Source organism: Mytilus edulis, chromosome 3 (assembly GCF_963676685.1).
Source record: "Mytilus edulis chromosome 3, xbMytEdul2.2, whole genome shotgun sequence".
In the NCBI taxonomy this organism is placed as follows: domain Eukaryota; kingdom Metazoa; phylum Mollusca; class Bivalvia; order Mytilida; family Mytilidae; genus Mytilus; species Mytilus edulis.
The window spans coordinates 32,219,294-32,247,021 of NC_092346.1; the positions used below are offsets into that span (position 1 = coordinate 32,219,294).

General features: G+C 31.8%; 2 protein-coding genes across 5 annotated transcripts in view; one reads left to right on the top strand and one right to left on the bottom strand.

Annotated features, from left to right (window-relative positions):
• Positions 1-1,610: 1,610 nt before the first annotated feature.
• Positions 1,611-27,728, top strand: part of LOC139516240 (eIF-2-alpha kinase GCN2-like) — a 42,079-nt gene continuing 15,961 nt past the window's right edge. For 3 of the 4 annotated variants that reach the window (XR_011662929.1, XR_011662930.1, XM_071306233.1), the window contains exons 1-10: positions 1,617-1,863; positions 2,621-2,745; positions 3,418-3,520; positions 6,235-6,408; positions 9,558-9,638; positions 10,019-10,203; positions 12,323-12,450; positions 13,571-13,731; positions 15,426-15,536; positions 26,973-27,125. Coding sequence is in view for 1 of the 4 variants with exons in the window: in XM_071306233.1 (XP_071162334.1) it covers positions 1,759-1,863; positions 2,621-2,745; positions 3,418-3,520; positions 6,235-6,408; positions 9,558-9,638; positions 10,019-10,203; positions 12,323-12,450; positions 13,571-13,731; positions 15,426-15,536; positions 26,973-27,125 (1,326 nt within the window). In the remaining 3 variants the exon portion in view is untranslated. Of the gene's footprint in view, positions 1,864-2,620; positions 2,746-3,417; positions 3,521-6,234; positions 6,409-9,557; positions 9,639-10,018; positions 10,204-12,322; positions 12,456-13,512; positions 13,732-15,425; positions 15,537-26,972; positions 27,126-27,728 lie in introns of all 4 variants that reach the window. The other variant, XR_011662928.1, reaches the window with a different exon arrangement.
• LOC139516244 (uncharacterized) lies at positions 18,052-19,992 on the bottom strand. The gene has a single exon (XM_071306238.1). It carries the CDS (start codon positions 19,969-19,971, stop codon positions 18,283-18,285), a length of 1,689 nt encoding a protein of 562 aa, XP_071162339.1. The 5' UTR covers positions 19,972-19,992; the 3' UTR covers positions 18,052-18,282.

The following is a 27,728-nucleotide window of genomic DNA, read 5'->3' on the forward strand; positions in this document are numbered from 1 at the left end:
CAACGGTGAAGTTTTATAAGTAGATATGGTAGAAAATGTCGAACAAAAAAGACAGACCGTGCGTGGCAGGGACATTGGTCATCCCAACAAAAAAAGAAACACACTAAGTACAGATCAATCTGAGTGTACCCGCAGTTACTGACCACTAGTTCAAAGCCAAACACAACTCTGACTGTTTATGACGTCTTACACTAAATCCACTGGATGTACTGATTGATAATTTTGTCTTAGATGCATGATTTTTTTATAAGTTGTTAGTGGGTCTGAATTAGCTGTCAGTAACTGCGACTGAGTACTCTCAGATCTGTATTTAGTGTCTTTTTGTTGTTTGGATGTACAAGTATCCGCGGCCACGTCCACTTATATTTGTAGTATTTGTATTTTTGTCTATCTGATGAGTAAAGTCCTTTTCAACTGATTTTTATAGTTCCGTCCTTGTGTTGTACTGTTACACCACTATTACAGGTTTAGGGAGAAAAGGGGCGTGTGTGCCTGCTATAACATGTTAAACCACCGCCACATTCTGTATGTATGTGCCTGTCCAAAATCAGGAGCCTGTAATTCAGTAGTTGTCGTTTGTTTATGTGTTACATATTTGTTTTTCGTTTATTTTTTGTACATAAATTAGGCCGCTAATTTTCTCGTTTGAATTGTTTTATATTGTTATTCCGATGCCTTTTATAGCTAATTATACGGTTTTGTTCATTGTTGAAGGCCGTACGGTGACCAATAGTTGTTAATTTCTGTGTCATTTGGTCTCTTATGGAGAGTTGTCTCATTGGCAATCATACCACATCTTCTTCTTTTTTTAAATAAAAAGTAATGCACCTAAGAATAATATGTAGATGTATGTTTTTGTATCTTTCAATAAATACATGGTTTTGTCTTCATTATCTTTATACAGTACTAAAATAAAGAAAAGTCAGCGGATAGTCTATGATAACATTGAACCCTTTTGAACCCTGGAAAAATCTGTGTTTTTTTTAATTTTTAAAACAATATGAATGTTGTTGTTTGAACAATTATATGAATGTTGTTGTTTGAACAATATGAATGTTGTTGTTTGAACAATATGAAAGTTGTTGTTTGAACAATATGAATGTTGTTGTCTACTAAAAAAAGTTGGACCTTTAATGAAAAAGATGACAATAAGTTAATGCTAATAAAATTTATTTAATTTTATACTTAAATTTCTGGATGAAGAAAAAAATGAAACCAGATAGGCAAGTGAGAAATTGTCCTATGAAATCAGTTCAATATAACAGACTTTCATTTCAAAAGGATGTTTTTTTTTTGTTCGTAAACAAATATGGCACCTTAGTTTTTGATAGTTTAACCTCTAAACTATCGGTTTTGGATATTTCTGTTGTACTCATGTCAAATGGTGCTTGGAAAATATTTTAAAACCAAACTGAAAAAGGTAATTTATTTAGAACAAGCCAAAACGAGATGCTCAGAGAGGCACCCAGTCATAGATCATGCAGTGCAATAAACATTTTTGCTTGCTTAACGAGTTGATAAAGGGATAAACTACCGTAATAAGACGCGACTTCGCCGTCTTTTTTTTTAATGAGGTAAGAGGTCGGGATTGGTTAGTAGTTTTTAGCTTCTCGTGTGGGTTTCCGGTTCCGATGAACTGATGATGAAACGTTAAAAATGTAAACAACTCATATTTTCAGTGCTATCGTATCCTGTAAGATAAAATGCCGTTGAAAGCAGTAGTATGCGAGTATAATAGGAGTCCGTGCTATTTATGAAATGGCAGACGACTCTCTTCTTCAGCGACAAGAAGAGGAATGGCAAGTTTTGCAAGCGGTTTACATGGACGATGTTGTCGATCTTAGAAAGAAGGTCGCATGGAAGGTATATTGTACACGACATGGGCTAAGCCTATGCATTATAATTCATAAAAGTATTTACTTATTGCAATTTAAAGTAGTTTACTTACACACAAGCCTCTCCTGTGTCTGTCTAGGTAATATATGCCGTTAAAGTATTAAAACTCCAAATTATAGAAAAATGCATATTAGTTCAAAAAATTATTATTGTAATACATGTATCTCTATGACATGATTGATAACTATGTAACTGTGACCTGTTGGTTATTATACAAGGCAATATGTGTCCTCAAGGTATTCTGTAATGTTTATCTTAACGCACAGGTTGCTGTGAATGGAATGGCTGAACAGGGTCTGCAGGCAAATCGTGTTGTCTTCTTTTTCCCGCAACAGATATTCGGGAAGAACCATCTATAAATAGCTCACTGAATCCCCAGATTAGTGTCCAATTTCACCACATTATGCATGATCTTCAAAATGACCACCAAACTGATTGAGTGAATATATACAATGTGAAGGATGGTTCATACATGTATTTGAAAATTTCAGCCAAAATATGAGTTATATAAATACATGAAGGTTGTCATAGATGTAACTGCTGGTTGGGTATATGTATGATATATGAATGTATGACGTAAGGAATATACGAAGGGGTATTTCAGAGTGAATCATCACAAAAAGAGTAAATTTTAACCAAATCAATGTACCGGTACTGTAACAGAAAGTTCCCTTTTGTTGTCCAGTATTGAATAAATATATTTATATGTTGTTCTGTATTTTAGGTTGAGAGACCTTTGCATATATGTTTGATACTGAAACAGCAGCAGTCTGAAAGTGTAGCAGGGACGACTGACAGTGATAGCATGATCCATATGGTTATTAAATGTCCAAATAAATATCCTGATTTGTAAGTTTAAAAAACAAAATGATACAGATAAATATATACATGTACATGTATTAGGACTATTAATTAAGACATGCATTTATATGATACAAATGTACCAAGGGGAGGACTCTTTCAAAATAGAGTGACCACACATACAAGCAATTTATGAGACTTTCACACATTTGATGGTGTTCAACATAATATTTCGTACCTATCTATCTTTGTAAATTATAGTTTCCTTTCATGAAAACAGCTGCAGATGTGACTGTGCCATCATTTAGACAGCAATGCAAAAACAAGCTAACCAATTTGTCCATAAAGTGTTCAGTATTCAAAATCATGAAAATCAAATTCAATTGCATATTTTGAGTCAAAAGGACAGCAACCCAACAAAGGAATTAATAAAAACAAAACATTGTATTGTATGGTCTTCAGTGTCAGAGCACAACTTTTTTCAGCACCTCCAAGTTAAAAATTTGACTAAGAGGATTAAATGATAAAGGTTAACACAGCAGGAGAGACAAAATAATAGCTCTACAAATTTTACACTTCAAAAGATTTGTTAAGTACATGTATTTGTTTTAATTTATTGTGCTATAGGTATTTTCATTACATGTGTATATAAGGGAGATAATTGCTTGAGTAATAAAATACATTTAAAGATTTAATACTGTTAAAGGTATTTTTTTAAAGGGTACCAGAAATAAGTCTAGAAAATGCCAAAGGACTGTCCAATGAACAAATAGCTGTGTTGAATACAGAACTTATAGAACTAGCCAAATCAATGGTTGGAGAGGTAATTTATGTGCAACCTAAAATAACTTACATTAAATGATTTTGTATAATAGATAGTCATGTGACTTTACTATTATTGAAATTTTATTAACTGAAGAGATAGAATATTTTTAAGTTTATACAATACTCAAACATACATCACAAGCAATCTACATTTAACATTACATACATTCTGAGAAAAAATTGAGAACAAGTATATAAATGTAGAAGAGGAGAGAACCAGTACAAAGAAGGATAACTCTGTTTGTTCACTTCAACGTTTATCTCTTTCTCCTTTCTCATCTAAATATTTTTATTTAGATACAGACTAAATACTGTACTAAATAAAATTGAGAATGGAAATGGGGAATGTGTCAAAGAGAAAACAACCCGACCACAGAGCAGACAACAGCCGAAGGCCACCAATGGGTCTTCAATGCACATCTTCCTATAACTTGAACCAGATACCAAGCTTTTATGAATGGATGTTTGCCAGGTTAAATTCTCTTAAATTCAAATCTAAGGGAAATATAAAAAGGCAAAAAAGGCAGTACATACTTTTTCTATTAAATCATGTAAATAGTGTTGACAGAGCCTTTCACATCTGTGTAGGAGATAAAGTTTTCTGAAATAATTTTTTTCTTGTTCCTGTCCCTTAATTTTTAAACTTAAACTTTCCTCAATGCCTGTCACAGGGGATATTTTAATGATTTTATCTTTAATACATGATTCTTTATTGAATTTTTCATATTCGTATTGTATGGCATAGAATTAATGTAAATTCCATGGTAGCTCTTTTGTATATATACATGTATTGTATGGCATAGAATTAATGTAAAATCCATGGTAGCTCTTTTGTATATATATTGTAGATAAACCGCAGGGAAATGTTGTTAATTTTCTTATATTCTGTAGCTGTTTACCATCAGTATAAAAAGATTATATGACCAATTGCAACAAATTCAAAACATCTTATTAATTCATATAAAAGCCTATTATTTCAACTTGGAACTATTTTTGGGATACGATTGCTTTTAAGCAATCTGTAGACTTATACCATTGACTCAGGGCCATGCCCTCACGTCAACCGTTTTATTCTAAACATCAAGGAACATTTCAGATTCTTGAGATTGTCTTGCTTTAAATGGTATAAAAACAAAAGGATTGAATTTAAACAACTGTCCTATAATGTTCTTCTCGTAATCTTCATGTTTCGATATTTCCCTTGACTTGTATGCATGTTTTTAACAACACGGAAAATAAGAATTAAGCAGTATTTATATTTAGTGTATAAATTTAGAAACACGTCAGAGGGAATTCCCCAGTTTTGAGTTCTCTGAATTTCGATCAGTAAATCTTATTTCTGTTATATAAGAACTGAAGTGGAGTTTTCTTATTTGTCACCGTTATGAAACTGATATTTGATATTGTACTTCCATAAAGAAATGTAGGTCGTTTAATTAACATTTAATATATACGTCCTTTCTACAAATCACAAGTCTAGGGTTTGTTTATGTAATTATGCGCATGCGTATAGTTTTCTTGACTTTAAGGGGTATCAGATTGAATGGTTGCTCTGGATTCCCCACTCCATTGATTAATTTGAAACTCACGAGATCCTTTCTATGTCTGTCTGCTATTGAGGGTTATTGTTGTTGCAATTTTAAATCATATGCATCATTTAAATTGAAATTAAAATAAATGTAGTCCACAACGTAAAGGTGTAAATAGAACACCACTTCAGCCAAAAAAGAGTCTTTCATATTATCGCTTCCGAACAACGAAACGTAAAAATAATTTAACTCGTTCTGTGGATAGACATCGTATTATATAAAAATCGATCGCAATTAAAACAGAGGAATGTGTACGGAAAGGAGTCATGTCCACTGACTCAAAGGAAATTAAATAGTTCAAGAGTTAGGAATGGGGTTCCACCTAGAATTCACATAGGAAAATAGGTGATAAGGTACAAAGTGAAATACCATCTCTCACTCTCAGTGACTGCTGTGGAAGTAAACTTGGAATTGATTGTACAAAATAAAACACAACAAGTACATTGTTCATACACTTGTATCGAGGATTGGCTATTTTTAAAGTTGAATAACTATTCAGATTACGTAAATTACATTTTACGAGTATTTTACACGTGCAGTTGAATTATTTTTGAAAATAATACTAATACATGTATCAATAAAAACAATGGCAATCCTATCCCTCAGAGCAATCTGCTCTTTGATTAATTATGGAATTTGCATAATTTCTTGTGCTTGAAATTTTTAAATAAATAATAAATTTAATATATTCCATGTTTGTTCTTTATTTTAATGTTCTGTGCGGCACACACCACTTTCTATTACAAAGAAGAATGCACATTTTCAATAGAATGTACTGTGCAGCGCACAACTGTGAACATTATCTACACGAAATACATTGTATGGAAGTGTTATGCAATGCTAAATGACAATATAATGCAAAATAAGTTGAAATACTAGCTTGTTACAGTGTATATACAAATATTTTAAAATGTTGCAGAATTTGTTTTTTATACCTTTTTCAGGTTATGGTTCTAGAACTAGCTCAACATGTACAGACATTTCTTATTTTATACCCTTTTCAGGTTATGGTTCTAGAACTAGCTCAACATGTACAGACATTTCTTATTTTATACCCTTTTCAGGTTATGGTTCTAGAACTAGCTCAACATGTACAGACATTTCTTCTTTATACCTTTTTCAGGTTATGGTTCTAGAACTAGCTCAACATGTACAGACATTTCTTCGTGATAACTACAAAGGTCCACAGAAATCTTTTTATGAAGAAATGTTAAGTAACCAATTGAAACAACAAGAAAAACTAAAACTAGAACAACAGAAAAGACTTGATTTTCTGAAACGAAAGGAAGAAAAAGAGGTATTCAGTGTTTTTGTCTGATTATTTCAGTGATTTGCCTTTGACCTTAAACCATATTATTTAAAACCATGAAGTTATTCTTAAATGAATTAGCACTAGGATTGTCAGTTTTCCTATCGAAGCTCAGTGGTTTTTTCTGGGCACTCAGGCTTCCTTCACAAATAAAAACTGGCTGCCATGAAATAGCCCAAAAGCAGTTATTAAAAGTTGGGTTCAAACACATAAAATCAAAACAAATCAAATGAATTAGCAATTGAAAAAAAGATTAAGTGACCAATTGCAACAAATTAAAACATCTATTTACTTTGTATTAAATTGTTTAAAATGATGTTACAAAATTGAGAACAACAGAAAAGACTTGATTTTCTGAAAAGAAAAGAAGAAAAAGATGTATTTGATGTTTTTGTTTGATTAAAACATTGATTTACCCTTGGCCTTTGACCTTACATCATGTATTTCAAACCATGGAGTTATCCTCTTTTCAAAAGAATCAGAAATTAATAATATACCGGTATTCTGGAAAGACAGTGTTATCAAATATCACAATGGGATCATGGAAATAGTGATATCACAATGGGATCATGGAAATAGCGATATTTCCCTTAAATCATAGTTGATTTTATTATTAATTTTGCTTTTAAATCTATACAGAAAACTGCATGGTACATGTATATGTACCATTTGAGTGATCTTTTAATTTCAACTATTATTATTACTTTATTTAGATAAATAAAGTATATAAAATTCAAGGGAAATAACTCTAGCACAAAACTACAATATTTGCATTGGTGAGATCTTTTCCCCACTGACCGTCTAGATAAGAGTTCCAAATGAACTAATTAATAAGTATTATCAAAACTGTAAATAATACTTACCGCTACAGCTTTAACTGTAAGGTACCCTGATATTGTAAGTATCTATAAGAACAGGGTTTCATATAGATAAGTATTATTTTCTTTTATTTCATGTTAGAATAGTATAATTAAATACAATGTTCAATAATAATATAATACACTGATCTGAAATTAATTATATACTTTTTTTTTACAATTAAATACAATGTTCAATAATACTTATTAACATAGACTTAATATCCCTTTTAGCATTTTATATTCTGCAATTTCTGCTAGACAACTGAGAATTTCATTGTGACATTCTAAGAATTTTTTCAATAACAACATTGTGCAACTCCTATAAATTTTGGATTGATTTAGTTAAATGTAGGACTTTTACATAAATTTGTTACAACTTCTAGATCAATAAAATAGATTTTAGATATAGTTGTGAAAGATATTTGAGATTAGGGAGGGGATGGTAGTAAGTATCAATTTGCTAAAAAATAGATTTTCATGTTCTTTTATTTTGAGTTAATGTGAACATAGAAGTTGTTTACATGATGTTCAAGTATCTTCTGTTTATTGTGAGAACAAAACTTTCCAGCAGTGTTGATTAAAGCAAGTTTGTAACATTTTGTGTACCTCATAAGATAAATAACTAACAAGACTTAGAAACAAAGATGAATTAATATATTATATGGGTATTCAATTGTTAAACTATTTGATCATTTAAGGAATGACTGTAATATTTTTTCTGTCTATGAAGAAATAACATGAAAAATTTGGTGCACACTGAATAACGCGTGTAGCGGGTTATTTAACAGTGTGCATCACATTTTTATGTTATTTCGAATAGACAGAAAAAATATTAGTCATTTCTTATAATTTAATTCTAAATTCCATTTTAAATCGTCGAAAACCATGAAAAAATGTTGATGACGTCACGGTCACATGACTAAATTATGTCTATGGGCTGATAACAAAATAACGTCAGCCAATCAAAAAACGCGTTACATCCAAAATTAAATTATTGCAAAATAATTGTAAAATAATGTGTAAAATACTGAAAGTTCTATATTAAGAATAAATCAAATATCTCAATGATATGTCATATATTTATTGAAAGTAAAAGAATGGTACTGTATAAAAATAAGAAGATGTGGTATGATTGCCAATGAGATAAATATCAAACAGAGTTCAAGTGAAGTGGATGTAAGCCATTATAGGCAACTGTAAGACCTTCAACAATTAGAAAATCACTGTACAGCTGGCTATAAAAAGCTTAGAGATGAAAAAATTTATGGAGAAAGTTAACAGCCTAATTTATTTATAAGAAAACAGTTTACAAAAACAAATATTACAGACATGAACTAACAACAACCACTAAAATACAAGCACCTGACATGGGACAGGTGCATAAAGCATGTGACAGGGTTAAAAAGGTTTGATGCACCAAATTCCATGTTCATTTTTAACCGGATTTTTGTGACAAAAATGTCGGTTATTGATTTGGGGATGTACGGCGGGCGGTCAGTCGGGCGGGCGGCAATCAAATGTTGTCCGTGCATTAACTCATGAACCGTTCAACCAAAGCTTTTAAAATTTTAATATGTTGTTACTGACAACTAAATGAAAGTCAAGTTCAATAATGGCGATTTTGACTTTTACCGTTCAGGAGTTATGGTTCTTGAAAGATTGAAAAATGGAGTTTCCAGTCGTGTCCGTGCATTAACTCATGAACCGTTGAACCAAAGCTTTTAAAATTTTAATATGTTGTTACTGACAACTAAATGAAGGTCAAGTTCAATAATGACGATTTTGACTTTTACCGTTCAGGAGTTATGGTTCTTAAAAGATTGAAAAATGATGTTTCCAGTCGTGTCCGTGCATTTTCTCATGAACCATTCAACCAAAGCTTTTGAAATTTTTATATGTTGTTACTGATGACAAAATAGAAGTCAAGTTGAATAATGACGATTTTGACTTTTACCGTTCTGGAGTTATGGTTCTTGAAAGATTGTAAAATGGTGTTTCCATTCACGTTGTTGCATTTACTCATGAACCATTCAATCTAAGCTTTTCAAATTTTAATATGTTGATACTGATGACAAAATGGAGGTCAAATTTGATATTGACAATTTTCACTTTCACATTCATCAGTAATGGTTCTTGTGATATTGCCAGGACACAAATAAATGTTAATAAATCCGGTTTGCTGTCGTTGTGACAGCCTCTTGTTTCTTTGAATTTAACTTCAGACACACACATGAATTTTATTCATGAACTAATAATCTTGTGCTTTGCCTGTTTCAGAGACAACTTCTAGAGGATGAAATACAGAAGAGACAACATGCTCTGAAAGAAGAAACAAAGAAAATAAAGGAAACTAAACAGGTACAATTCAAATGTTTATACTTTTTTAATATGTCTATCATAGAACTTCAGGGGCCGTTTTATGTTTTCTAATTTATGAATCTATCTGTTCTTCCCAATATGTTATCAAAGTACAAATAATATTCACCTGACAAAATTTTCATGTTAAATATTATTGAAATGTTTGCTGTTGGACATACAGTATAACAGCCATTTAACCATCAATGTGTTTTACACTTTATATGCTTGACTGCAGAAAATAAATATCTTGTGAAATAAATAAATATAGCTACCCAATTTTATTTGCATAAATTTAAAAAGTATGGTTCTGAAACAAATCTTTTAGTAGCACGATCTTCTTGATATGATCTATATATTAATCTATTTATTTCTATAATAAGATATCTGACGAGAAACCAACAGAACAAGAGAAAGCTGTACCTGCTACTCCTAATACTGAAGTACCAACATGTTCCCCAATTGGTACCCCAAGTACTCCTAGAAGACCAAGAATGTCTCATTCACCCTCTCCATTAATTGTTCTACCAAATAATGAGAATAAATATAACCAGGATAAAAGAAGAAGGTTTGTGATTGTTATGTTTTTATTTTATGTCCACTTAAGGGGGTTCGCGGGTCTAAATCATTTATATAGGATTTCTCTATATTTTTCTATAAATGGACTTTATCTAATAGTTAATAGAAAAATAAAATAAAAAAGTGGGGTCACCGTTCATTTGCGCTCACAATTCACTTCGAAAGAAGCATACATTTTTGTAAAAACGGTTTTTTTCTGTTGAGAAATAAAGGTAATATCGAAATAAAAAAATAGAAATTTATTACAAAAATCGCTAAAATTTTACAATAATTTAGTTTAAGTACAGCTTATATGGAAATTATATTAAAAAAGATAGGTCACCGATGAGTTGAAAAAGATATTTCAATTTTAGAGCAAAAAAAATGACATTTTTCCACCAAAGGGAGATAATTTGGAACTTTTTCAATGATGTATACATTTTGAAAGTCATCTGGGTCCAACACGAATTGATTGTTTTGCATGATTTTTGTACCATATGATAAAGTAACAACTACAAAAAGGAAAGAAATAAAATTTGTAATGAAAAACAAATGTTTGATTTTTTTCTGAAATTTTTATACCCTCGAGCCTCCTTAAGAATGAGAGTTAACCAATAAAATTTGCACCCTTTTTCTTCCTGTGTACAACGTTTAGTAACCATGTAACCTCAAGTTTCCAAAATATTCTTTAGAAACACAAAACAAAAAATAATGGTGCTTTGAAACACAGCAATTTTTTACTGAAATGTCAAATTTAAGGTAATATTTTTTTTCAACCCTTTTGTATGTAACCTGATGTGACATACTTTGATTTGGTGGTATTACACCTACATACACATACTTGATCCTATATTATCATATTTCATTTCTTAAATTTTTATTTGGTAGCTATAGACCAAACACACTTCATGGATGCAGATTCAAATATATTTGTTAAAAATATTCATATTTTTTCTATTTATGACAACTAGACTAGGAAAATATAGCTGTTTCACATACATGACGATGATGTAAGTCATGAACCTGGTGTTCAGAGGTTGTAGTTTGTTGATGTGGTTCATAAGTTTTTCTTGTTTCTAATTTTTGATATAGTTTAGACTGTTGGTTTTCCATTTCAATGATTTACACTAGTCATTTTTAGGGCCCTTTTTAGCCTGCTGTTCATTGTAAGCTAAGGCTCTGTGTTGAAGACTGTACTTTGAACTATAAGGGTTTACTTTTACAAATTATGACTTAGATGGAGAGTTGTGTCATTGGCACTCATACCACATCTTCTTATATCTATAAAAATCAATTTTATTAAATGCTTATTGTTTCCATTTAATAAGTATTAACAATGGAAGGTACACATATTTTGTAAGGAAATAATCTGAAACTATTTGCACAAGATTTGCATTTACACATTTAAATTGCTTCATATACATGTGAATTGCTTCATATAGATGTAAATTGCTTCATATAGATGTAAATAAAAAATACCAATCTTATTTACACATATATACAATGGGAGATAACTGCTATATTTTAGAAAAGTTTTCTGTTGTACTATTTTATAAGATTATATACAGATTGCTTTTAAACTTTTTAAAAATGGTAATAAATATATGAAAAAAACCTTAAAAACAGATGGACTGATGCATGTATCACATGATAAGGTATGAAACTATTTTTAAACTTTGAGGAAGTGAAATCTTTTGGAATCACCGACATTGAACATGAAAAAAAACATAAATGAGTCCTCAAAACCATTAGGGCTATTCCATTAAAATGTAGATGGGAGGTTAGTAAGGGACTTTTAAAATATCCCTACAACCAAGAACCATTTTGTAGATAATTTTGAATAATAGTAATAGAAGCATACTGAAAAAAGACCCATGACCCACATTCAATAATTAAACTTCCCTTCCTACCGTCCCACTAACATTTTAATGGATTAGCCCTTAATGGATATTTTATATGATATGGCCTCTAGAAATCCAAGATTTTCAACAGTTTATCATTGATCCATATGAGGAATACATGAAGTATATCCTGCTTGCACTATTTCAGTAACCATGCTTCTATCCAAGTGAGTAATTTTGGAGCCTCAAGTTTATTTTATTTTACATTTTCTATTTTGATATATTCAGGAGGACCAGTACCCCATTGAGAGATACCGATGATTCTGATCACCAATGTAAAGACCATACTGGAGGGATAGTGGTAATAGCCTTCAATACTAAATCAGAGAGAACAATACATAGAGGCACATGTTTAGGTAATGTTTTCACTTTATCCATCCCATTGTTTAGAAGTGTAAAGTGGGTAAATGCACAATTTTTCATAAACAAATGTACAGAATTTAACGAGTGTACAGAATTTGTCATCGAAATTTTTATGAGAAAATATGTTTGGATATTTATGCAGGAAATGGTCTGTATATCAGTTGGCAGAACTTGATACCTAACAGTTTGGTTTGGTTTCACTGCTTCACTAGGTTAAACATATTTATTTATAGTGGATTGGGAAACAAGTTTTGCAACTTATATTAATCCCTTTTCACTTTGCAGGTGCGAGTGCTGCCTTGTAGCGGCATTAGCTTGCTCTTTTTCGAAATCTACAAGGGTGTCTTTAAGGTGCATGAGATATGGCTCTCTCTTAACACTGGTCAGCCATTTATCATCCCCTTCCGACAGACTATCATCGTTTCCTCAAGACCATACTCGCAAATGGTGTTAAGGGAGAGCCGAAATTCAAATTTTCATCTTGGAAAGGGAATGAAACCAGAGACCTTTGTGTTAGAAGTCCGCTGCACTAACCACTACTACACGGCTTCACTGTTTTTCTGCAAAGCACAGGACAGGAAGGAGTGTTTGAAACTTCAACACTATTATTGTCTTTTGATGTTGAATGTTCATTCATCCATATTTATTTATTTTGTGTTAATGATTGGATTGTCAGTTTTCCTATCGAAGGTCAGTGGTTTTCTCTGGGCACTAGGCTTCCTCCATCAATAAGAACTGGCCACCATGAAATAGCCTAAATGCGGTGCTTAAAAGTGGCGTTAAAACACCAAAAATCAAATAAAAATCCATATTTATTTATTTTGTGTTAATGATTGGATTGATAATTGGCTCCTTGACAGTTAATATGCAAATTAATTTTAAGAGAACATATGTTTTTGTAGGTCATAGTTTCTTTGGTAGTACAGTGTATGCTGGGATAGATACAGCCAATGGAGAATTAGTAGCTTTATGCAAATGAATTTTAACAGAATATTTGTTTTTGTAGGTCATAGCGTCCATGGTAGTACAGTGTATGCTGGGATAGATACATCCAGCAGAGAATTAGTAGCTTTATGCAAATTAATTTTAACAGAATATATTTGTTTTTTTTAGGTCATAGCCTCCATGGAAGTACGGTGTATGCTGGGATAGATACAGCCAATGGAGAATTAGTAGCTATATCAGAATGGGTTTTAAAGTGGCGCCATATAAAACAGAAGAGAACTCAAAGAGTTGATTATGAAGATAAGGAGGGTGCTACTTACTTAAAACAGGTAAATGAAAAAATGCTTTCAAAACCTAATTGGTTAACGTCAAAAAATGAAATAAATAAGAATTTAAACATTCTATCAGTGTCTAAGTAGTTTGATTCATTCTAGTTTTTTCCAAGCAGCTATTTTCATGATCTTTCAAATAAAAAAACTACATTAATCTTACAATTTAGATAATCAAACCAGTGGTGTATCCAGAACTTTTTGTAAGGGGGGGGGGGGGGTGCTCGCTCCAGTCACGCTTCAGTGATTCCCTATATAATCAACCAAATTTTTCCCACAGGGCCCACCTGGATCCACCTATGCAAACACTGATTATTATGAGGAAAGGTTTTGTCAATTTCTCTTTCTCAATTACTCACTGACTATACATATAGTGAAAGATCGTCATAAAAATGTGAAAATTCAAAAATTTTGCATGCAAAAATTTTTTAAGATTTACCAAAAATGTCATCGTAATTTCCAACCTCAAAATCATCTGTCCACACACTGACAGTTTTAATTAAAGTTATGTAAAGAGAAATCTTATATATAAATATACAGTATAACCTGTGTTATCCAACATAGAGGAGGGATAGGAGGGGTCATGATCCCAAAATCCCAGGCTTAAAAACACGAAATCCCGAGGTCCCGAATTTAAATAAATAAAAATCCCGGATCCCGAAATTCGAAAAAAAGAATTCCCAGGTCCCGAAGGGGTATGTCCTGAAATCCCGAGCTTAAAAACACCCGATCCTGGAGTCCCGATAAAGGTCCTATCCCCCTCAACATACTGGGGAACCAAAAAAAAGTCTGATTAAGCATGGTGTCGCAATACTGTGGTTTTTTTCTGCAAAGATAGCCCTATTTTGGGACCCGAAAAATGTTTTGGTTAAAGCAGGATGTTGGAATACTCAGGTGTCGGATTAGGCAGGTTACTCTGTATTTGAAAACAAAGAAAGTGACAATTCAGCTATAATTAACTGAGGTTGTAGTCTTCTATCAGGTACCATACTATGCACCATAGGGTGTAGTCAGTTTAATAAGCATACACATTATACATGTCTCCCTTGTGGCTAATATACATTTAAAAGCTAGAGTTATTTCCCTTTGAATATAAAATTTTCGGTTTGCAATATCTTCTTGTGTAGTTGCCATTTACTTTGTATGGATGAGATTTATACATGTGAAAAATAGAAATGTGGGTATGTGTGAATGAGACAGCAACCCAATGACATAAATAACCAAAAAACCATCTAGAGGGCAGTTTACAATCTCCCAATTAGGCAGGTGTCTTAACAACAAATAAAGCTCTTAATTGTGCTGAGGGTAAAACAGCTGTCACTTGCATCTTATTAGATAATCTTGCGTTCTTTCCCCAATGGTGGTACAAAATCTTAATAATGTTAAAGAACTATTGATTTTTAACCTACTGTGTATTTATTTAATTTCGTGGGTTCCTATTTTTGTAGATTAAGAAAAACCTACATACTGGTGGATAGTTGATTCGTGAATTTGCGAAAGTCTGCATACAAGTCTATAGAAAATTTATCATTCCTTGAACATTTAATTTTGTGGTTCATATTTACCAAAGAAGTCCACAAAAATTGGTATTCAACAATTAATAATAAATCCACAGTATAAAGAGTGTATATTTGTAATATAAAAAAAGTTCTAGGCTTATTTACATATTGAATTTCTTGCTTTCTTTATTCTAGATTACAAGCATTGAACAAGAAATACACAGCTTGATTCGATTACGACATAAAAATCTAATTCACTACTTAGCTATAAAGTATATACAGGAAGCAGGGAAATGTACAGTTTATGTAAGTTAAAATTTTTATGGACATGATTTACATATTATCAAGAGATGAGAGAAATAAAGAATTTAGCAATTTTTTGAGAAATTCATACATGTCAAAATTTGGGTTGAAAATAAATTGGGTCTACGGTAAGCATGACACGGGATTAGCTGCTTTTTGTTTACAGCGTTGCACATGAAATTCGAATGATTAAGCGTGAAAATGGGAAAATAAGTCAGGTGGGACATGGGTAATAATTACATGCGCTATTATGGCAATGAGAAGCGGGATACAGGATTCTCACTAAACAATAAACGAGATCTGGGATCAGACCGCCCAAGGAGACCTCCTTAGAGATCATCATTACTAATGTAGATAAGAAGCAGATTCAGTATTTTTATATGCGCCACAAATGCCAAACACAACACTTTTTATGCCCCATTTATGGGCATTATGTTTTCTGGTCATTACGTCTGTTCATCTGCTTGTTTGTCTGTCTGGTCGTTCGTCCATCCGTCTGTCTTGCTTCAGGTTAAAGTTTTTGGTCAAGGTAGTTTTTGATGAAGTTAAAGTCCAATCAACTTGAAACTTAGTACACATGTTCCCTATGATATGATCTTTCTAATGTTGATTCCAAATTAGAGTTTTCACGCCATTTTCATGTTCCACTGAACATAGAAAATGATAGTGCGGATGGGGCATCCGTGTACTTGGGACACATTCTTGTTTCTTTATCTGTGAAACCATTAGTACCTTAATATGTAAAATGAGTGATCATTGTTTTTTTGGAGCCTAAAGTCTGTGTGTCAGCTCATTTTTTTATGGATTTTTTTTGCCTGGAGTCCGGTCCACTGTTTCTTTATCATGTTCATATTCGTTTTTTGGAGCCTTGAGTATGGGCGTCTGTTCATTTTTCATGAATCATATTCAAAGCAAAGATTTTAAATCTCAATCTGATCACTAATGCCTACATTTTACAGTTACCTCACTTGCTCAACATGCCTATTGAAGAATACTTGTGGTAATGAATGTCTTTCTAATCAATTCATGTTTCAATGACACAATTTTTTTGTGATAGTCAATTTTAAGTTATTTTAAAGAAGATATCTACTATATGTTGTCTATATATTTATTATTGTGTATCCTGACAACAAAACTGTAGCAACCTATAGAAATAAACTGACATTTTCTCTTATTCATATTAGTATGTTTGTCTGAAATCAATCATTAGTTAACGCATCAATGTAAATATAACAGAATTTGATGAGACTGTCATCAAAGTGAGAGGGTTAGCGCTATAAAACCAGGTTTAATCCACCATTTTCTACATTTGAAAATGCCTGTACCAAGTCAGGAATATGACAGTTCTTATCCATTCGTTTTTGATGCGTTTTGCTATTCGATTTTTCCATGTGATTATGGACTTTCCGAATTGATTTTCCTCTAAGTTCAGTATTTTTGCGATTTTACTTTTGAATATTATCTGAAGACTTTAAGCATGTTGTGATTTATTATGAAAAGATGATATGTTGGTAAGACACTTTCATGCTTCCACAGTTGTTGATTTCTCTATTATACAGTAAATATTGAATGTAATATGTACATTTATGAATATAAATCTTTGATCGTTAAGGTTTTTTCTCCATCAATTTTTTCATAGCTAATTTTCATTCTGGGTGGATGAGTTGTCTAAGTTGTTCATCTGCACTAGCCTGTCTACATTAAGGTGGTGAATTTCAACTCAATAAGGCATGGTGCTTTTGACTCTGATTCTAATTAACCAGAATCTGTATGGTGAGTCTATGTTGGTACTCCTACTTACACCACCAGTACAACTGATCACTAGATAGAGCCAAACGTGAAAGTGATGTTAAACACTAATAATCAATCAATCAAACAATCAGTAATTTGACGGATCTTTGATGCCTCTGCTTCCTCCTGCTTCCTCCACCAATAAAACTGATCACTATGAAATAGACAAGAGTAAATGTGGTGTTTAATACCAACAATCAATCAATCAAACAACCATTATTTCTGTTGATACTCCTGCTTCCTCAAAAAATATGAAGATTAATCTATTGATCAATATGAACTTTCATTTCTACCTGTGATAAATGCTCAACAATTAGTCAACTTATCAATCAACAAATCAATAAATCAATTATTCACACAACATACATATCCACTGTCCAAAACCAACCAACCAATATTTAGAAAATATCCTTATATCTTGATGGATGATGGAACATCCAACAAAATGCAATCACCAACCGATCAACCAACCAAACATTTATATTAGTAAAGACAGAGACGTCCATTGACAATTATTTCGACAATTGATTTTTATTTTTTGATAGATTTAATTATAATAATTCTGGTATATTCACTTATCATTGAAGACTGTTTGTTTGTTGATGCATATATTTCTCTTGTTTAGATCTCTTTTTTTTTTGTTTTTAAGTTGCTGTCTTATTGTCAATACACTATGTCCCCCTTTTATACATATTTGTCAGATATCAAACTAAAAATAATTTCACTATTAATTAAGGTAATTTTTATTATGATCTTTGGCTTTAGTTGGAATCCATGGTATGCTTGAAAAGTAACATTTTGAATAAAAAGGAAAATAACTGTTATACAAGATATTGGTCTAATCAGTTCTGGTAAGTTCACTCGTAAGCTATAAGTCCAGTTGTCATATGCATATGACATGAATATTGTTTGCCTTATACTATTTCACATATTTCTTTTTCATTAAAGTTTGAAAGTTTTAGAATCCTTCAATGTTTATTACATATAGCTTTGCATCTTTAGTTTGACTACCTGCAGCCATACGGCATCCTATATATAGTTGTCCAGTTGTGTTGAAGGCAAGAGAATATGGAAACTCTATTCCTATGTCCTTTGTATTGAAATATGAAATGAAATGACCATTGTCATTGAGGATGTGTAAGATTTGGGTAATCAGATCTGAAACAACTACATTGTCACTTGGTGTTGTCACAATGTGTACTGGTTTGAATGGTTCACTCTTATTGATAGTTGGATGACCTGTATACTGGTTTATTATATGTCCTTCTTGTCCTAAGACCATTACTTTACCACACCAATCATCTGAGATCTCATCCACTACATGTATATTTCCATTACATGTAGTGGTTATATATCCTGGGCTATTAAATATAGGTTGATTATGTTCATCATGTTCATACACAGTCTCCTTGTCTCCTTTCTTGTTCATTACGATCACAGCACGTCTTTTTAGTTTACTATTATAAGCTCCTACTATAAGTTTATTGTCACTGATAACATGGATAGCAATGGGAAGTAAAGGTGATACATCATAAACAGAATCAGTAAGTTCACCACTACTGCTAATGTGTTGTAACCTTGTTTCCTCAAAAACACCTAGAAGGAGTTGATTAGATGGAGTAACTGCCATTCCATACACTATAATGTTAAATTCAGACATCACCTTTAGGTTGGTTCCTTCAGGTTTGACTCTCTGTAACACTTTATAAGTACCAGAATTCATCCAAATTGACTGATCAAGGCATGGACTTACATGGAATATCAGATCAAGTTCAGTCTGGTACTCATTATTGATGACTAGGGAGATGTTTTTTTCTGATGATAAGTTCCCATCATCTTGTAGCGATCCAATGTTTGATTGGTTAATATTCCCTGGAACAAATTTCTGTGAAGAAGCATAGCTAGGCCTGGTTCGTGGTTCTTGGGTTTCTGTGAATTTCTCCATCTTCTTGACCTCTTTGAAGAATTCAGAAGCATTGGAAAGGTCAATACAGTTCTGGACTTCAGTGATTTTATCCTCTTTCTGGGTTGTGAATAATGATATAGCATTAAGATCAGATTTGACTGATGTTAAAACAGTTTCATGACTCTGCTCCAGTTTATTTTTGAGTTCTTTAAAATATTGTTCTACTTGCTCTTTTACGGTTTCCTCATGACTTCGAATATTTCTTTTTTCTTTGTTATACTTTATATTTTCAGCTGACACTAGTTTATTAAGCTGGTCTTTCTTTGCGTTGATTTTATAATTACTCTTCTGCATTTTACTTTGTCCTTTTTTTAATATGTTAACTTTGATATTGTATGCATCACTAATTTTGATTAAATCGTGCTTCTTATGAACTTTCATAATACAGGTTGGACACACAAGGATTTGACATTTACTGCAGTAAAGACATGAGACTTGTTCAGTGTGTTCTGCACATTTAATGTTAGTAAAATCCATCTCTTCTCTATACATGCCAACGTCTTTTAAACTGATGATCTTGTGATCCTTTGCATTTTTGAATTTTGAATGTACATTGTCAGTGCAATAACCACACATCAGCATACTGCAGTCCATGCATTTCCACTGAATTGTTCTATTTGTTTCACATAATTTACAATTAACAGGAACTTGACCTTTTCTAACCGACTGGGAGGACGCCATTTTTGTTAGATGTGTCTCTGATATTTCTTTTCCTTCTATGATTTTTTTTTCAACATGTTAAATGTTAAATACAAATGTTTACTTCCTTTAACAAGAAACTGAAACAAGATAACAGGAGTCATTAGATTTACTGATTGTGTGAAAGTAATTTCTATGATTGAGAAAAATATAATATTTTAAAAATTCTTATCAGGCTTATGATTTGGAAAGCCAGATGTATGATATATATCGGTAAAATAAAGAGGATGTGATATGATTGCGAATGAGACAACTCTCCATAAGAGACCAACTGACACATAAATTTAACAACTATAGGTCACCGTACGGCCTTCAACAATCAGTGAAACCCATACTCTATAGTCGGATATAATAGGCCCTTGAAATGACAAATGTAAACAACTTCAAACGAGAAAACCAATGGCCTCATTTATGTACAAAATAATGAATGAAAAACATAAGCGATATACAGCAACAAACTACAACCTCTGAATAACCTCATTTTCATGGTTCAGTGGTTATAGTCAAGTTTTTGTGTTTTTGTCTATTTTGCTTATACTGTATGCAACAGGTCTACTATATTTGGTGTATGGAATAATTGTATGTCTTACTGGCAGGTGTCATCTGACCTTGACCTCATTTTCATGGTTCAGTGGTCAAAGTTACGTTTTTGGGTTTTGGTCTTTTTATCTAATACTATATGCAATAAGTCATCTATATTTTATGATCTATATATCAGTTGCTCAGGTTTTATTTTACCTTGTCTCATTTACACGGTTCATTGCTCAGTATTAAGTTTTTGTGTTTTGGTCTGTTTTTCTTAAGCTATAAGCAATAGGTCAACTATATTTGATGTATGGAAGAATTGTAAACTGTTCATGTCTGCCAAGCATGGTTTATCTGACCTTGATCTCATTTTCATGGTTCATTGGTCAATTTTGACTTTTCTTGGTTAATGTTAAGTTTATGTGACAGTGTAATAAGACTTTATATTTAGGACTATCAACATCATGACATGATATCAATGATTAGTAAAGAAGGCGAGACATTTCAGCGTGTCCAATCTTGTTTACTGATAAATGGACTTCTAGTTAACATTAAATACAGTCTGCATTTAAAGTTTTTAAAACATTTGTAAGGTTCATAAATTTGCCTAGATTTTAACAAAACTTGGACTGAGGCTTCTAACAATCAAAAGATAGTATTGAGAGGAATATTTTTATTATTTTTTTCCTTATTTTTGTTGAGCTTACGATTAACAGCAAAAGAAGGCGAGACACTGGATTCTGCGGAACCCCTACAAATTTTTTTATTTGTATGCAACCAGATGTGATGTACTATGATTTGGTGGTATTACACCTGATAGGCTAACTTTTAAAGTACAAATAACTCAACTTTAAAATAAGTATTAACAATCTTTTATTCATGCTACTTGTCAGGCTCTGGAACAATTTAAACATAATAGCTATACAGAATTTAAATTCTATCCATACCTTTAAAGAGTCTTTGCAACAGAGGTTTAGATAGAATCATGATATACATATTGTTAACTTTTTTGACGCCCATCATGGCATGTGACTAAATGTTGTGGGGCATATAAATTTACCCCTGTCCATCCGTCTGTCTATTCGCACCTGTGCCCTTTCATCTGGATTTGGATACATTGTTTGTCTGGTATATCTTCTCATACAGTTTTGGAGGTACAACTTCAATATTTTGTAGGATGTTCATACACATACATTTTTTTTGGTATTTGAGATGTGCATTGCTACAGGATTTTGATTTCTTTTAAATATTCTGAAAATTACAGGTAGTTATGGACTTAATAGAGAGAGCACAAAGAGATCATAGTTTCTCCGCCTATCTCCTCCTACAGTTTTGGAGACACAGCTTTAATATTTTGTTGGAGCAGAGCATTTGCTGAAGGATTTTGATTTCTTTTTTTATATGCCAAAAATGACATTTTTTTGGTACAAGCTGCATATATAAAGAGTAACATTTTGTTGGATGTTTAAACACAAAATGCAGGTGTACATGGCTTTAGTATTTTAATTTTTCCCCAAACAATCTGAAAATGACAGGTAGTTCGACTTAGGCGTCTTTTTGGTACAAGCTGCATATATAAAGAGTAACATTTTGTTGGATGTTCAAACACACAATGGAGGTGTACATGGCTTTAGTATTTTGATTTTTTCCCCAAAAATTCTGAAAACGACAATTAGTTGGACTTAGGCGTATTTTTGGTACAAGCTGCATAAAGAGATCATGGTTTGTCCTCCTACACTTTGAGAGACACAGCTTTAATATTTTGTTGGATGTTCAAACACATAATGGATGTGTGCATGGCCATAGAATTTTGATTTATAGATAGCTTAACAATTTTAAGTTGTATGTATTCTCAAATCTAAAATATGATAACTATACTCATGCATATGGGTGAGCAGTAAAAGGGGATAGGGGGAGGGGGAGGGGGTAGCATGGTCCATATCTATTTTTTTTTTAGTTATGGAAGATTTTTGATTTAAAAGGAAGAATTTCAGTAAGATATAGATCATAAATATAATTTGTCTTTCGTTATATTATTTGAAAAATATTAACAAAAATCTTAATTTGCTTACGTTTGAAAATTTTCCTCTTTCCTGTTTTCAGAAATTTCTTGATAGAAATCTAAATTTTTGACTGCAGATAGTAATTTCTGTACATGAAAATTTTTCCGGTTTCCTGTTTTCAGAAATTTCTTGATAGAAATCTAAATTTTTCACTGTAGAAAGTATAAATTTCTGTACATGAAATTTTGTCAGTATCCGTATATTATGATAACTATCATCTTTGTGATGTTCCAAATATAGTTACATCTGACAAATTTTCCTGTTTCCTTTTTCGAGGGATTTATGATATTAAAATCTTTGTTTTTGCTTAAATGTACTAATTTCTTGTAAAGAAAATTGTTAGTTTCCGTATTCTATCATGTATGTGATGTTTCAAATAGAGTTACTTATGACAGATTTTTTGGTTTTCTATTTTCTTTTTTATAGTGGGTTACACTGAGTCATTGTTTTTAATGGAGATATTTTTATATTTTGCTATTACAGGAGCCCCTAAAATTGACAATATAACTCCATTTAAAACATCACAAATCTGATTAAGGATCTGACAAAATTTCACAACCCATAATAAGAATTTTGAGGCAAAGACTAAGATTTTATCCAATATTCTTGTTTAGACTTCTTTCTTTATTGTACATTTTGGTTTCATCTGCCTATCTCACTGTGTCTAAACCACACCGGCAAAATTTGCTCGGACTCGATGGTATCTAACATCCGGCACAATGACGGAACACCAATAGACAAAAGAAAGGTAGGTTTCTCCTTATTTTTTTATTTTTTTCATGATATCGAAAAATATATATATATATACAACTATTTTCTATTGTGAGATGCAATATTTTCTACAACCGTTCTATATTAACGGAGAAATAAGTCAAAATGCATGTCAAAATGACGAATTGAATGAACCTTGCCTCGAAATTGTTTAATTTCTCGTTAAATTGTTCACATTGTACGGAAAGAAAGGTACGGGAAGATAGATATTGACACGGAGATTGCAAATTTAGTTATTATGAGCATCTCAATAATTGTATTTCTGTGTATGGAACGAAAGAAAAGGGTCATGTCAAATTAAAATAAACCGGTTTCGTCAATGTTGTTACTACACAATCACCCGGTTTCGTCTATATATATCACCCGGTTTTTTTTTGTTTTTTTTAACAAACAATTTATGAAAAGAAACTTTGGCACGGATCTGAACATTGTCTTTCGAGAATTTAGATATATATTTATTGTAAAGTAAACTTGGCGTGTTAAAATCTATTTTAAACGGGCACTTTTGGACATAGTTAATTGTGATAATACACATTTTCCTAATGAAAGGCGTATCCCTTATTTCACTTAACTTCAAACTAATTTTAAATGGAATATAAATACTGAATAGCAAACACTGGTATCTAATTATTTTGTAACATTATTATATTTTCTTTGTTTATAATAGTAGTATGTAAAGATGAAAAATAGAAGGATGTGTTTTGATTGTGCCATAATTTTAATTTACTATACTATATTATATACTTAGTTTACAATATTTACTATCAATTATTAATACATTTATGCATTCAATCATTGACGAACAGTCCCAAACCGACTATAGTCTATACTGTTCTGCACAAATTAATCATCTATGCAGTCCTGCCAGATTTTTTGGTACTATATATACTGTGTTACTTGCGCACTAAAGCGAGTTTTCACACTTAAGCATCCATAACATAGCAGTGAGATATGTAACTTGCTCCCCGTTTCTGGAAGGCACATTTATTTTCATAGGCATGTTTTTCACATTATTTTTAAAGTTCAAATTCATTTTTTGTACAGTTCAAATTCAATTGAAACTTCAAGATAACTTTCGAAAACAATATCAGACAGTTTTGTATTTTCAATGTGAATAAAAGTTAGTTTGCAAAACATGACCGTCATTTATATCTAGGTCTTATTAAGAAGAAGTGACGGTAACCACTTATCCCATAAACATTGACAATAAGATAACTTTCTTTTAGACACAAAAATTATGTTGAATTAATCAAGTTTAGGTCAGCGTATGACTTAAACAATGAGAAAAACACACAAATTGCATGAAAGCAAGCTATAACAGCTAGGGCCCTAAATTATAAATGTAAAACAATTCAAACAAGAAAACTACCTGCCTATTTTATGTTCAAAACGCATTAGTATAAAGCAACCAAAGACAACCATGGAATTACAAGCGTGTGATTCGGGAATGGACTGAGTCAAAGTGTTGTCGCTGACATAAACAGTACAACAAAAGTACAAATAATAAAAAATGATGAAAAAACCTTAACTCGTCCGATGACAGAGCCTGTATAGTAAATGCGCGATGTGTGCCAAAACTTGTAGCATAGTTAAAATTATCCCTTAAATATAATAAATATACATGTATTCGCAGTTTACTATGAAGTCCACTATCACTGAACTAGTATAAATATTTATTAAGGGGCCAGCTAAAGGACGCCACCGGATGCGGGAGTTTCTCGCTTCATTGAAGACCCATTGTGGCCTTCGACTGTTTTCTGCTCTATGGTCGGGTTGTTGTCGCTTGGAATTTGTATGAACTTTTCATGTTGATAGACATTTTTAAATAATACGTCCACTTTGAAATAAACTGAATCCGTCTGTCCGTATATATTGTCAAAATATATTGACCAACGTCAGTGTACGATCATCAAAACACAACGGCGACAGTACAGACTCGTTTTTTTTAGTAATGTTAACAAAATAATTATTATTGAATTTTTTCGATGACCTGAGACTATTATACTATTATACTAATTTGTACATAGCAGTATAGTTACAATAAGGGATAAAAAAAAATATTTTGATGCATGATAGTTGTAATCCTACATTCATTTTCTATGTCGATTATGCATGCATATACAGTTGTCTTATTATCAACGTTTATCCTTAAGAAGATTTATTTTTAACGATTTTAGAAAATATAACATACATAGAATGATTAGATTACTTATAAAGGTGTCCATCCTTTTGTGCGAGAAAATCACATATCAATTGTGTGTTTCGATTTTTAAGACCGTAAACTTTTAATTTCAAGTTTAAACATGTTCAACATATTTTCCCATAACTCATATAGAAAACGAATATTAAGAGAGCTTTAATCTCAATATGCTGTTAAAAAAATTCGAAATGCAAAGTAAATTAAAATATTTGTGTTCTATAAGAGTAGGAATTCAAGTTTTTGCTTATTATTTATTTGAATCTGAGACTCATATAAATAATAAGCCGTTGTCCGGTGAACGAATTTGTTTTCCAACGACCCATAAAACTCCTTTTGAACGCTGAAGTTAAATAATCAATTATAATGTAATGCGATTATGATTTTTTTTATTTGACCAAACCGGGTTCTGCATTTTGAAATCTATGACGAAACCGGGTTGTATACATTGACGAAACCGGCCAGTTCCATTTTGACATGACCCATTTCTTTCGTTCCATACACAGAGATACAATTATGGAGATGATCATAATAACTAAATTTGCAATCTCCGTGTCAATATCTACCTTCCCGTACCTTTCTTACCGTACAATGTGAACAATTTAACGAGAAATTAAACAATTTCGAGGCAAGGTTCACTCAATTCGTCATTTTGACATGCATTTTGACTTATTTCTCTGTTAATATAGAACGGTTGTAGAAAATATTGCATCTCACAATAGAAAATAGTTGTATATGTATATATATTCTTCGATATCATAAAAAAAATAATAAAAATAAGGAGAAACCTACCTTTCTTTTGTCTATTGGTGTTCCATCATTGTGCCGGATGTTAGATACCATCGAGTCCGAGCAAATTTTGCCGGTGTGGTTTAGACACAGTGTATCTGGTTTTAGACCTTCATATTTTTTGGCTTTGAGCATCTTTGAAGTGTTGAGATATTTAAAAGTGCCAATCTTTGTAAGAATCAGGCATTTCAGTAGAATTTCAAAACATAGCCGAAAAAACACAACAGGAAAATAAACAAATGTTATATTAATCTCTCATTACAAATTTTAAACTAAAATCAATTCAAACTTCAGTGGGATTTTGTTTGTTATGTTTTCACCATGGTCTTATTCTTAGGCAGATTGGCCCTGAATTTCAAAAAGTGCCTCTGGTGCAGTAAAATTTGCACTGTTTTTGTTGTTACCAATTAAGATGGCAACAGAGCATTATAAAACTCATCATAAAAGACATTTACCATTGCAACAAATATTTGTCATGTAACTAATAATGGTCCCAGTCAATATTTTGAGTTACTTAAAAATATATATGTTGATGCATTTTTATCAGTTATACATATTAAAGTTTTTGGTTGAGGTAGTTTTTTATACAATTTTCTTTCTATATCTTACAATTTTTTTTATTTATATTTTCCAAACAGATTTTAATGGATTACTCTGGAGGTGCAAGTCTCAACATACATATAACAGAATCACGTCCATTGTCAGTAGATATCATCAAGGCTTACACAGAGGAGATTTTGTATGGATTAGAATATTTACACAAAAAAGATGTGGTACATAAGTATCTAAGGGTAGGTAACTGATGTTTTTCAAATTCTATTTAATGTGTATGCTTTTTCAATTAAATATGATTAATGGGGGGATGGGGGTGGGGTTAATTATCGTCTATTTGACAGCAATCTAACAGCACAATAGACAACAAAAGCAATATCTTTATGTTTGACAAGTGATTTTTAGGTGGAAATCAATGTGGAAAGGGATAAATATAAGTCGCAAAACTTGTTTCCCAATCCACTATGAATAAATATGTTTAAATTAACCAATTAGTTTTTATCTGGATCAATAAATGGTTAAATCATATTGAGACAAAACATACATTTTTAGATCCTTTCAGAGGCAATACGAAATAGATTAATGCTGTATGTATAGCAAACAATGCTGAACTCTGAGGAAAATTCAATAGGAAAGTCCCTAATCACATGGCAAAATCAAATGACAAAACACATAAAACGAATGGACAACAACTGTCATATTCCTGACTTGGTACATGCATTTTCAAATGTTTATGGTGGATTGAACCTGGTTTTATAGCGCTAAACCTCTGACTTTTACAAAAAGAGGGACGAAAGATACCAAAGGGAAGTCAAACTCATAAATCTAAAACAAACTGACAA

Excerpts from the sequence above, each read along its gene's own strand:
- LOC139516244 (XM_071306238.1), bottom strand. The coding sequence starts at position 19,971 with ATGGCGTCCTCCCAGTCGGTTAGAAAAGGTCAAGTTCCTGTTAATTGT.